Raw genomic sequence first — 13555 nt, forward strand, 5'->3', positions numbered from 1 at the left:
AAGCACAGCCGGGAAGCAAATATTTATTGCAATATTTCTGCCCCAATATTTCCTGTCATTATTTCTGTCCTTAGGAGGACAGACTGTCCCCCCTGTAATCACCTCCGGGGTCACGCTGGACCCCACTAGCCCTGCAGCCCAGCTGCATCCTCTGGAAACAGACATGCGCGAGAAACCAGCGGGGACAGGCGCGCGCGCGCAAAGGCGCCAGGGCGCGCGCTCGAGGACCGTGTCCTGCAAAGCCTGAGGGACGGCGTGGACGAGGCTCTGCACCAAGGTCCGGCCCCCAGGCCAGGGCGCAGGGTCCGAGCGCTGGACTGGACATGGCAGCGGAATCGGGGACAGGAGCGCGCGCGCCTCGAAACAGGGTTTCTCCAAGGCGGGCTGGAGACGTCTACAGAGCTCCGGGGCGCGCGCAACGCGCGCGACAGGCAGAAGCAGAGCAGGAACAAGCTGGGGGGGAACGCGGCCTCCGCAGTGACCCCTCCGCAGTGACCCCTCCGCAGTGAACCCCCGCAGGATGAGCTCGTCCGGCGCGTGCTGCGAAAGCGGGCGCAGAAAGGACTTGAGTGCGACGCCCCCAAACCAGACGCAAACCGGGGAGAGCGGCGGGTGTCCAGGGGCCGAGAAAGAGGCCAGGAAAAGGTGCAGCGGGTGTCCAGGTCCTGAGGGCGGCGTCTGGGAGGCCGGCTAGGCCGCCCCGGAAGGAGGGGTGGACACTCCCCTCGCAGGTGGGGAGGGGCGAGCCCGGAGGTGCCCCCCCCTCCCGAAACAGGCCCCCCCAGTCCCAGCAGCTCTTTCTGCTGCTTGTCAGGCTGTTCCCGAAGGGCAAGTCCAGCCAGACAGGCCCGAGAGGAGAGGGGGAGGGGGGGAGGCGGGGCGGGGGGGGAGGGGCAGGGCAGGAGGGGAAGGCAGGAGACCAGGCAGGGGCAGGGCTGAAGAGCCCCAGGGGCAGCTGGACCACCTGGCAGCCCCCACCTGTCCCACCTGCCTCCACTTGTCCTACCTGCCCCACCTGTCCCACCTGTTCCATCTGCCTCCATTTGTCCTATCTGCCCCCACCTGTCCCACCTGCCCCCACCTTTCCCACCTGCCTCAACTTGTCCTACCTGCCCCCACCTGTGCCACCTGTGCCACCTGTCCCACCTGCCTCCACTTGTCCTATCTGCCCCACCTGTCCCACCTGTCCCCACCTGTCCTACATGCCCCCACCTGTCCCACCTGCCTCCACTTGTCCTACCTGCCCCACCTGTCCCACCTGTCCCACCTGCCTCCACTTGTCCTACCTGCCCCCACCTGTCCCACCTGCCCCCACCTGTCCTACCTGTCCCCACCTGTCCCACTTGTCCCCATCTGCCTCCACTTGTCCGATCTGCCCCCACTGTCCCACCTGCCCCCACCTGCCCCCACCTGTCCCACCTGTCCTACCTTCCCCACCTGTCCCACCTGCCCCCACCTGTCCCAACCTGCCTCCACTTGTCCTATCTGCCCCCACCTGTCCCACCTGCCCCCACCTGCCCCCGCACCCACAGACCTGGGAGTGGGTGGCACCAGCAGAGCCCTAGCAGGGGCACAGGCCGCGGGGTGGGGGCCTCTCTGCCTGGGGGGCTCTGGCTGAGCCCCCGACCGATGAAACTGCTCCGGCCCTGCCCCCCCCCCGCAGGCCCCCTGGCCGGCCCCGAGGCCAGCGCGGACATCAGGACCCGAGCAAAGTGCGCGGGAGGGGGCGCCCCGCGCCAGGGTCCTCCTGCTCCCCGCCTGCGCCGCAGCGGCCCCGGGCCAGCAGGGACGCGACCGCCACCAGCCGGGCCCCAGGGGGCTGCGGGGCGCGCTGACCCCCGTGTCCCCCCCGCCCCGACAGAGGGGCTGGGGCTGGGGGCGCGGCTGACCCGGGCAGGGGAGGCGCGTCCCCGCTGCCCCCGCCCCCCTTACCCGGCGGCTGTACCTGGGCAGGACCCCGTCCCGGGGCGCGTCCTTCCCGGCGGCGAGCGAGGGTCCTCGCGGGGCCTCCCCGCCGTCCCGGGGCGCCGGCTTCCTGGGGGGCTGGGCGCCCCGCCTTTCGCCTTCCGCGCGAGCCCACGGCGGCCCCTTCCGCCCGCGGCGCGCGGTCAGGGCGGGGCCGGCTCGGCGCGGGGGGCGCGGCCTCGGCGCCGGGCGCTCCCGCCCACAGGAAGCCGCGCCGGGCGCCGGGGCTGGGGGGGAGCCCCGTCCGCCCCCCGGGACGCAAAGGCGGCTGCCCAGAGCCGCAACCCCCAGGGCGCGCGGCCGGGACCCGCCGGGGGCGCTGGCGAGGCCGAGGACCTGGCTGCGGCCCCGCGGGGTGGGAGGCCCCGGAGCTGGAGCCTGCAGAGACCCCACCCCACCCCACCCCCCCACCCCCCGCTCCCCAGAGGGCCCCGGGCCCGCGGTTCTCGGGGTTCCTCCCAGCCGGAGCGGACCCCCGGCTCGGGAGGGGCCTGCACCCCACGCGCCGAGTGGCGGTTGCAAAGGAGACTTGCTGTTAGGGTCACCCGGCCCAGCGGAGGTCACGGCTCCGCTTGAGTTATGTGGTCACCCAAGGAATCTGTATGCTGGGGCCCGACCCCAGAACCCCAGGAATCCAGGACCCCAGGACCCAAGGAATGCAGAACTCCAGAACCCCAGTAATTCAGGACCCCAGTATCCCAGGAGTCCAGAACCCCAGAAATCCCAGGACCCCAGAATCCCAGGAGTCCAGAACCCCAGGAATCCAGAACCCCAGGAATGCAGAACCCCAAAAACCAGAACCACAGTAATCCAGGACCCCAAAACACCAGGAATCTAGGATTCCAGAACCCCAGGAGTCCAGGAACCCCAAACCCCAGAAATGCAGAACCCCAAGACCCAGAACCACAGCAATCTGGGACCCCAGAACCCTAGGAACTCAGGATGCCAGAACCCTAGGAACTCAGGATGCCAGGACCCCAAAACCTCAGGACTCAGAAACCCAGGAATGCAGGACCCCAGAACCCTAGGAATGCAGAACCCCAGGAATCCAAGGCACAGGAAGTCAGAACACCAGGAACTCAGGATCCCAGAACCCCAGGAGTCCAGTACCCCTAAGCCCCAGAAATGCAGAACCCCAGGAATCTAGGACTCCAGACCCCCAAGAACTCAAGATGCCAGGACCCCAGAACCCGAGGAACTCAGAACCCTAGGAATACAGGACCCCAGAACCGCAGGAACTCAGAACCTCAGGGATCCAAGACCCCAGAACCCTAGAATGCAGAACCCCAGGAATCCAGGACACAGGAAATCAGGACACCAGGACCCCAGAACCTCAGGAGCTCACAACCCCAGGACGGGCTGTGTTGGAGCTGGAGCTGTCAGGAGGAGATGCAGGGACAGTGAGGGGTTGGGGGGGCATCCCGACCCCAGGACGGGTCCCCATATGAAGAGCAGGTGAGGACAGACACCCCCACCTGTGGGGACTCGGGGAGAGGACGGTGCACACCGGGAGGGTGGTCAGGAGGAGCCGCCTGCCCCACCAGCTGGACATCAGCACTGGGACAGGGGGGTGAGCCCTGGTGAGGGGGTGAGCCCTGGAAACTGCGGGATTCGGGTCTTGCAGCCCCCCCAAACTAGGGGCGTGGCTAATTACAAGCGAATCCCCTCGAGGAACCCGTCCCCCAGGGGAGCCCACCACCCCCATGCAAGGTGTCCTGTGTGCTCGTGGGCAGGGGGTCATTGGGGGCCCAGGTCCTCCATGGCCCCCATGCCGGCCTCGTGGGTCCGCACCCTCTCCCTGTTGGGGTGCGTCCTGCACCCCCTGCCTCACCAGAGGGCCCAGAAATCCCCTCCCCATTTCCAACGAGGAAACCCCACTGTCCCCCAGAGGTCGCTGCTCTACTGTAGAGCTCTACTGCTGTCCACTGTCCACTCTCCCGCCCACAGCCCTCTCGGGGAGTCTCCCCTGGGCGCGGGGGTCCTGCCCTGTCCTGCCCCGAAGCCGGGTCTTCCCTGCAAAGCTGCGGCGAGGTCTTGAGTCTGTGCCCGGGCGGCGCGGTCAGCCGTGGCCCCTCGTGGCCTGGACGCCACCCCTCAGAGCATCATGTACGCATTGTTGTCCATCACGAAGGTGACGTCCCCCAAACAGACCAGCTCCCCGCCCGGGGCGGGCTGAGGGCCCCCACTGGCCGCGAGCACCCCCGTCTGCAGGCTCGAGGGACGGGCGGTCATTGCGGGTCTCTGGGCCTCGTCCTTGCTGAGCTGGACCACCAGGGCGTCCTCGGGGCCACCGTCCTGCTCCCCGGTGTCCATCTTGTGCCAGGGAACCACGTTCTGGGTATCCTGGATCCATTCCTGGGGGATGTTGAGAGTCACACCCCAGGATACCTGCGTGGGGGACCCTCAGGGGTGTCCCCCTGGTGAGTTGTTCTGTTCCCCTAAATGGGGGGGTCCACTGGGACGTGAGCCTGGGACTCTGTGTCCTCCGTCCCCCACCCCCGGCCCCAACAACAGAAACACGCACCTGGAAGTCCCCGCGGTGGGACTCAAACAGCCCCGGGAAGCTGGACTTGGGGTCGGGCACACTGGGGATGAGGAGCTTCTGCACCCTGAAATGCACGTGGGTTCACACAGGCCCTCAAGATGCTCAGGGCCGGCCCCCCAAATGCTCAGAAAGGCCCCACCCCAAGATATTCAGAACCGGCCTCCTGAGATGCTCAGAACAGACCCCCAAGTTGCTCGGAACAGGCCCCCAGGATGCTCAGAACAGCCCGTGAAATGCTCAGAACAGGCCCCCAAGATGCTCAGAACAGCCCCCCCAAGATGCGCAGAACAGCTCCGCGAAGATGCTCAGAACAGCCCCCCAATATCCTCAGAACAGGCCCCCTGAGACATGTCACTTGGGCACGTGGATTATTCTGAGCTGACATCAAGGGCCTCTTAGAAGGAAACTGGGGCTCAGCTGTGCTCCCTTAAGGAATGGGGGTGATCCTTCCCCCTTCATGGATGGGGGCCCCCACCCTGCACTTGCACGTCCAGAGGCCGGTCCCCTCACCTGCGGAGCTTCCACAGAAACAGGGCGAGCAGGAGCACCGTGAGCAGGGCCACCAGGCAGGAAATCAGCATAAACTTGGGGAACGGGACCGGGGGGTCTTCCTCGGAGCAGGCATCTGGGGCCACAGAGAGTGGGCGCGTGAGGCATCTCACCATGGGCGTCCCCCCGAAACCCCCTTTGGTGTATGTCCTCAGTGAGGGCCAGCAAGTGAGCACTTGAGGGGGGTGCTGGGGAAAGTGAGGGGCCCTGGTCTCCGCAGGTCCCTGGGGTGTGACAGAGTCAGGGGTGCTTCTGGCTGTTGAGTGTTTCCTTGTGCACCTGCACCCCCAGGTAGGGGCCAATCCTAAACCCTAAATCCATCCATGCGCCACCCACCCACACACCCACATACCCACACATACACCCAACACCCACACACCCACACGGCCATCCATCATCCATCCGCCCATCCATCAGCCAGCCAGCATGTCTGTGTGTCCATCCTCCCATCCAACCTACCTACCTACCTGTCATCCACCATCCATCATTCTTTCATCATCCATCCTCCATCCATCATCATCCATCCATCCATCATCCATCCATCATCCATCACCCATCATCCATCCATCCATCCATCATCCATCATCCATCCATCCATCCATCATCCATCCATCATCCACCATCCTCCATCCATCATCATCCATCCATCCATCATCCATCCATCATCCATCACCCATCATCCATCCATCCATCCATCCTCCATCTTCCATCATCCACCCATCATCCATCCATCATCCATCATCCATCATCCATCCATCCATCCATCCATCATCCATCATCCATCCATCCTCCAACTTCCATCATCCATCCATCATCCATCCATCATCCATCCATCCATCATCCATCCATCAACCATCCATCATCCATCCATCAACCATCCATCATCCATCATCCATCCATCCATCCATCATCCATCTGTCATCCATCATCCATCCATCCTCCATCTTCCATCATCCACCCATCATCCATCCTCCATCCATCCATTATCTATCATCCACCATCATCCATCATCCATCTATCATCCATCCTCCATCCATCATCCATCCATCCTCCATCTTCCATCATCCACCATCTATCATCCATCCATCATCCATCACCCATCATCCACCCATCATCCATCCATCATCCATCATCCATCATCCATCCATCCATCCATCCATCCATCCATCCATCCATCCATCCATCATCCATCCATCATCCATCCATCATCCATCATCCATCCATCCATCCATCATCCATCATCCATCCATCCTCCAACTTCCATCATCCATCCATCATCCATCCATCATCCATCCATCCATCATCCATCCATCAACCATCCATCATCCATCCATCCATCCATCATCCATCCGTCATCCATCATCCATCCATCCTCCATCTTCCATCATCCACCCATCATCCATCCATCATCCATCATCCATCCATCCATCCATCCATCCATCCATCATCCATCCATCATCCATCCATCATCCATCATCCATCCATCCTCCAACTTCCATCATCCATCCATCATCCATCCAGCATCCATCCATCCATCCATCCATCCATCATCCATCCATCAACCATCCATCATCCATCATCCATCCATCCATCCATCATCCATCTGTCATCCATCATCCATCCATCCTCCATCTTCCATCATCCACCCATCACCCATCCATCATCCATCCTCCATCCATCCATTATCTATCATCCACCATCATCCATCATCCATCCATCACCCATCCGTCATCCATCATCCATCCATCCTCCATCTTCCATCATCCATCCATCATCCATCCATCATCCATCATCCACCCATCATCCATCCATCATCCATCCTCCATCCTCCATCATCCACCATCCATCCATCCTCCATCCTCCATCCATCCATTATCTATCATCCACCATCATCCACATCCATCCATCATCCATCATCCATCATCCATCCATCATCCATCTTCCATCATCCATCCATCCTTCATCCATCCATCATCCATCCATCCAATCTTCCACCTGGCTAATTTTCCATCTATCTGTCATCCATCCATCTCTGCTGGTACCAGTGGAGTAACATGAGGGGCACTTGCTCTCATTCTTGCTCAATTAATCAAAATGAAAAATGAAAGCCCAGACCAGGAGGAGCACAGCCGGGCAGCAGAGCAGCCATCCCCTCTGTCCAGCCCCTCTCTGGAGAAGGCGGGAGGTCGCTGTGACCCAGGGCTCCCAGACCATCACCCCAGGGGCTCACCAGTGAGCTGGCCACCCTGCTGGAGCGTGACCACTGACCACTCGCTGGGCTGGGCAGTGTCCTGATAGGCGTACGGCAGCGGCTTGGCTCTGACCCGGAAGGAGTAGCACTTCTCCGCGTCCACACCGACGATGGTGACATTACAGGTGTCCTCCTCCTCTTGGGACTGGCGGGGAGGGGGGGGGTCAGCCAGCGCCGTGCACCCCCGCTCACTGCCGCCCCACCCGCTGGCCTGACCAGCTGGAACCCTGCGCGTCCACACCATGCAGCCAAGATGGACGTGGTTTGTTCTGAGAAACATCCCCTCACTGAAGGACACAGCTGACCCAGAGGCAGGGTCCTCTCCAGACACCCCCTCCAGGGAGTCTCCAGCTGACCCAGACACAGGGTCCTCTCCAGACACCCCCTCCAGGGAGTCTCCAGCTGACCCAGACACAGGGTCCTCTCCAGACACCCCCTCCAGGGAGTCTCCAGGGGTTTGGGCCATGCTGTCCTCCCCCCGTGCTGGGAGTCCCTGCTCTCTCCAGGATGCCCTGGACTCTCCTAGACCTAGGTTGAGGGGGACGCCCCTGCCATTCCATCCACTATTGGACCCACAGCCCCATGCATTCCCCACCGGCCATCACCTCTCTCCAGTGGGAGGGACAAGGAGGGCACCTGGGTCAGGCTGCCAGGCCTGGCGTCCAGATGTCACTGCGCAAATGACTCAACAGCCACCAAAGCCTGTGACCCACAGCCAAGGACCCCAGGAGGCGTCCCCAGCGCAGACGCCCAAGAAGCAAACAGAGTCCAACTTCTGTCCTCATCCGGGAGGAGCAAGTTGGGCCCGCAGGGAGCTGCCACGTCACGCCTGGGCCTGCTTTGATCCAGGGCAGGGAGTGAGTATCGGGCAGGACTCGGACCCCAGGGAAGCCTCATGACAGCTGGTGGGGGTACAAGGGCAGAGGAGTGGATCAGGGGATGTGGTCTGTACACAGTGGAGTACTACGCAGCTATGAAAAAGGTGACCTTGCCATTTGCAGCACCATGGACTGGGCTGGAGGGGCTGATGCGGGTGGAGAGATGCAGAAATACAGAGATCCTGGGCGGCCTGCAGGGCCTCTGGGTGTGGCCAACACTGGGAACCCCCTGACTCTTATCCATCCACCGTCTGGGTGGGCTGTGTCTAATCAGTGGACGGTCTTCCAAGGCCAGATTGAGGATCCCCCCCCATGGAGGAGGGGGCTGAGGCCCCAACAGCCGGACGCAGCCAGATCCTTCACGGAAACCTCCGCATCCCTCCAGGTGGGCACGCGTGTCCCCCGCCCGCGAGCAGCCGCCCTCACCTGCCACTCTTTGTCGTGGGTGCCCCTGAGCTGCACCTCGTAGCTGAGCCCCTCGTAGGGCAGGTCGGAGCACGTGACCGTCACCGCGTCCTCACGCCAGCGGAACCGCAGGCCCCCCGGGGCGGGGGGCTTCACTGGGCGGGAGAGAGAGACGGTGACCCCTGGGCAGGACCGGCCAGGAGCAGCAGAGGGCGCAGGGCCTGCGCCTCCAGTACGTGGTCCCACACTGGGGAATCAGGGCCCCCATTCCTGTACACTTAGATTGGGGGTTCTGTCTCCATCTAGCCTGCAGGCCTGAGAATTGGGGTGCCGTCCCCCTGACTTAGTGGCATTTCCCTGGTGCTCCAGGCCCTGGCAGCGGTGCCACACACGGAGAGCCCTAAAACCGTTGCCAGTGCCAGTGAGGGGGTGTCTGCTCCGGGACGGCCTGTGCGCCCCTAAACTGCCTGGCACCCCAACAGGAGCAGGTGCCGGTTGGTGCCCCCCACTGTCCTGGCTGGTCCATCACATCAGGGGCTCCCAGCTGGACCTCAGACCCTCACCCTCAGGATGCAGAGTCACAGCAAGTAGGGGCACAGGACACCACGGGGCGCGCCCCAGGGGGTTCTTGCTCATGGGCAGCCTTCCCTGCAGCCACCGCCACCGGGGGTCAAGTGGTGGCCCAGCATCTGTGCCTGGGAGGCTCGTGCGTGCCGGGGGGCTCCAGGAAGCTCATGTGTGCACGGGGGTGCAAAGGGGGGCCATGGGAGGCTCATGCATGCACAGGGGGGGCCCGCGAGGCTCGTGCATGCACGGGGGGGGGGCCCTGGGAGGCTCGCGCGTGCACGGGGGCCCAGCACTCACAGTAGGAGCCGACGAGCACCCTCCGGGTGAGGACGCGCTCCGACCCGTTCCACAGGGCGAGGAAGAGCATCCGGTCCCCGTCGGCCGGCAGCTCGCACCCCACCCTGAGGTGCTCCTGGAGGACGTACCGGGGACAGGGGTCCTGCGGCTCCTGGCAGCCGTATCTGTGGGAGCACGGGGAGCTGGCAGGGCCCGCGGCAGCCACGCTCCAGCCCAACGTTCTCTGTCAACAAGCCCTTCACCCCGACACCAACACTGATGCCCCGGCTGTGCACTGGACCTCCCCGGGAGCCGGAGGGGGCAGTTGGGGCCTCCCCAGAGCCGGGAGCGCGGTCCGGGGACCTCAGACTTCAGGAGGGGCTGGGGATCTGGGGTCCTAGCTGGTCCCCACTTCCTTGCCCAGCTCTGCCCCCCGCTCCTGTCCTGGCGACTCAACCCTCCCGTGCATGTGTGGGGGCGGGGCCCTTCAGCACCCAGAGCCCAAGCCCCAAAGGCCGAGGGGTTTAGCGGGCGACACCCTGGAGAGTCCAGCCTGCTGTCTCTTCCCGTGAGCCTGGCGTTGCCGCGTGGCCCGGCGCGTTGTCTCCTGTGCCAGCAGCGGTGGGGGGGGGGGGGTTCCCCGCCTCTCGCGCTGCTCCTGCTCCCCGAAGCCGCCTGCTCCTTGGACACACCCGTCCCGCCTAGCTCTGGTCCTGGGGCGCCCAGGCCGGCCCCTCGGCCCAGGTCACCTGGAGGCAGACGTCCCAGCCTGCCCTCGCCGGCCTGAGCCAGGGGTCCGCACCAGGAGTCCCAGGACGCCCCGGCTCCGGGGGGTCCCGTCCCGCCTCCTGCAGCTCCCGGGGCCCCAGCTGGGCATGTCCAGGTTGCAAGACCCTGGCGGGGGAGCTGACGGCCCCGGGGAGTTTCCTGTACGACTCTGAGGTTTGGGGCGGGCCTTGCCAGCTTCGGCTCAGCAGGCTGGGACCTGTGGCTGAGGTTGTGGGGAGACCTCTGGTTCCCGGGAACCCACGTGGGCGCCCTCAGCTCTCACACCTTCCCTTTCTGGCCTCCTGCTGCCCACAGGAGTCACCCCGAGTGCGGGCCCGGCCGCCCGTCTGCCCGCAGCCACTTACGAGAAGAAGACGGTCAGGTTGGCCGCGGACATGGCGCTGGGGTACCACGTGAGCCGCACGGTCTCGTAGTTGAGGTTGACGATCTCCAGCTTCAGGGCCTGTGCTGGGGGAGACGTGGGCTGCAGACGGCACGGCCAGGGCCACGAGGCCGATGCTTTAAACGCGCACGGAAGATGGTCTAAGGCCAGGACGGTCACACACAAGCTGGTCTTGACTGTATTGGGGAGCTCGGGGTCCATGAAGGGCATCTGAGGGCCTCGGGCCTTCAGAGCCACATTTAGCAGCAACAGGTGATGAGCACAAGTCAGTGGGGGGAGGATGATGGATGGATGATGGATCATGGGCCATGGATGAATGGATGGATGATGGTGGATGATGGATCAGTGGGAAGGTGGGTTAGATGATGGGTGGGTGATGGATGGATGGACAGGTGGATGGATGATGGATGATGGCTGCATGGTGGATGGATGGTGGATCATGGAAGGATGATGGATGATGGATGGTGATGGATGGATGGATGGATGATGGATGATGGTGAATAGATGGATGATGGATGGATGGATGATGGATGGATGGACAATGGATGGATGGATGGATGATGGATGGATGATGATAGATGATGATGGATGGATGGTGGATGATGGATGGATGGATGGATGGATGATGGATGATGGATGGATGGATGGATGATGGATGGATGGATGATGGATGGATGATGATGGATGATGATGGATGATGATGGATGGATGGTGGATGATGGATGGATGGATGGATGATGGATGGATGGATGATGGATGGATGATGATGGATGATGATGGATGATGATGGATGGATGGAGGATGATGGATGGATGATGGATGGATGATGGATGGATGGATGGAGGATGATGGATGATGATGGATGATGGATGAATGGTGGATGGATGGTGGATGGATGATGGATGGATGGATGGAGGATGATGGATGATGATGGATGATGGATGAATGGTGGATGATGAATGGATGATGGATGGATGACGGATAGAGGATGGATGATGGATGGATGATGGATGGATGGTGGATGATGGATGGATGATGGATGGAGGATGGAGGATGGATGGAGGATGGATGATGGATGGGGGATGGATCATGGATCATGGATGGATGATGGAGGATGGATGGAGAATGGATGGATGATGTTGGAAGGATGGAAGATGGATGGATGACGGATAGATGCATTGACCTTTGTGGGGCACCTTTGCCCAGAAAGACACCCTCTTATGCCTGCTGTGGTTCAGAGTCCCCATCCTTGAGTCAGAGGGAGACAGGGCAAGTGCCTTGAGACACCCCAAGAACCAACCAAATTGATTGCACTTCTGTGAGGTCCCTGGAGCCATCACCCCCACAGAGACAGAAAAACCCTGGGGCCAGGGCGGGAGGGCACGGGAGGTTCAAGTGAGCACTTCTGCAGAGGGCGGTGGGCCCCGGGGAGCACGCGTGTAGGCCGTGTAGCCCCGACCAGACACACACTCAAGAGGGGGGAGACGGCGCCTTCGTGATTGGGATTTTATGGTAATTTGGGGGAGGTCGAGCAACTTCGTTTTTGCTGCTCTCAAATGTAATCGAAAGCCAGGACTTTCTGGTGACGCTCAGCCCGGCCAGGCTGCGCCCTGTTGTGCCGGGAGCCGGTGACCGCCTGGAATCCAAGAGGCCGTGACCGCCTGGGCCCGCTTGGTGCTGAGGTCAGAAACTTCCTCTCCCTCGCCCTGCCTGTTCCCCCTGAAAGCAGGAACCGTCTCGGGGATGGGGTGCCCCCCGCAGAGGCGGAAAGACCCAAAGGTCTTTCTGGGAGGTGCATGTGAAGCCTCTCAGTTCCCCCGTCCTGTGACTTCTCCACAGATGCCTCTTTGTGGGGGGCCCACAGAACCTGCCCCCCATCCTCTGGGGGTTCCCGGTCCACACTCTTAAACTCCTCTTTGCTCTTGCTAATCAATTTCACTTGATGAGGGGCCTGCCAGGAGGGGGGTCCTTTAGGAAACTCCCTAGCACTAACCACCCAAGTCAGCCTCCTCTGCAGACTGGGGGTGCAGCACCCCCAGGGCTTGAAGCGAATCTCACTGACTCATCGGGTGTCTGAGCGGAGAACACACAGCAGCCTGGACTCCAGAGAACGGGGCGATGCCGAGTCTGTTCTGGAGGCCGAGAGCGCGGGGAATATTACTCGGCCAGGAACAGGAGCTCCGGCAGTCGGGACCGAGCCGGGGTCTGGCCACATGGTGGTCGGGGGGTGCAGCGGACCCAGCAAGCCACGCGGGGCGGGGGCCGGCCCAGGAAATGCCGAGGCCGCCAGTGCACGGCCAGGGAGTGGACCCGGGTGCGGGGCTGGGGAGCCTGAGGGGACGGGTCTCCATTCAGGGCACAGGAACTTCCCGAAAGCCACGGTGACGCGGGGCCCGCGTGTGGCACGGCTAAAAACCCCGATTCTGCGCTCCAAGGGGTCGGCGGGTCTGGCTCCGACCCCCAGAGTCACGCCCTGTCTCCGGGACCCCAGGACGGGGGCCTGGAAGTCGGGGCTGCCCCTGGCGGCAGCGCCGGCCGGCACCTGAGCCGGGGCCTCCCCCTGGACTCCCCGTTCCTGTGTTTTCTCAGAAAAGCAGACACGGCAGGAACTCGGGCGATGGCAGGTCTGATTGGCAACCGCGCCCCCGCCGGGCCTCCGGGCTCCGCACGAGGGTTTCCTGCTGCGCGGGCTCAGCTCCCGCCAACGACAGGCGCCCAGGGACGGTGGGGGTCCTGCCGGGCAGCTGGGGGTGGATGCAGGGTGGGGGGCCCGCGCTGGCCTCGTCCCCCTCCTGGGGCTCAGGGAGCCCAAACACCCCCCTTTTCCTTGGCGGGTGCAAAGCCCAGCCCCCAGGGAAACTGCCCAGTGGCCTTGTAGGGTCAGGGCAGAGATGCCTGTCCCTGGGAGGAGCTGGGAGCCCCCCGTGGGCTCCCCTGCTGTCTCCTGC

At 62.9% G+C, this 13555-nt stretch overlaps 1 protein-coding gene across 1 annotated transcript; it reads right to left on the reverse strand.

The window, feature by feature from the left end:
- Positions 1-4059: 4059 nt before the first annotated feature.
- Positions 4060-10910, reverse strand: CRLF2 (cytokine receptor like factor 2; the record flags this gene model as incomplete). Its single annotated transcript, XM_084258162.1, has 7 exons — positions 4060-4320; positions 4490-4574; positions 5021-5135; positions 7290-7455; positions 8615-8748; positions 9458-9621; positions 10570-10910. The coding sequence occupies 7 exons, from the start codon at positions 10908-10910 to the stop codon at positions 4060-4062; spliced, it is 1266 nt and encodes a 421-aa protein (XP_084114288.1).
- Positions 10911-13555: the final 2645 nt, after the last annotated feature.

Source organism: Talpa europaea, assembly GCF_964194135.1.
Source record: "Talpa europaea genome assembly, chromosome: X".
In the NCBI taxonomy this organism is placed as follows: domain Eukaryota; kingdom Metazoa; phylum Chordata; class Mammalia; order Eulipotyphla; family Talpidae; genus Talpa; species Talpa europaea.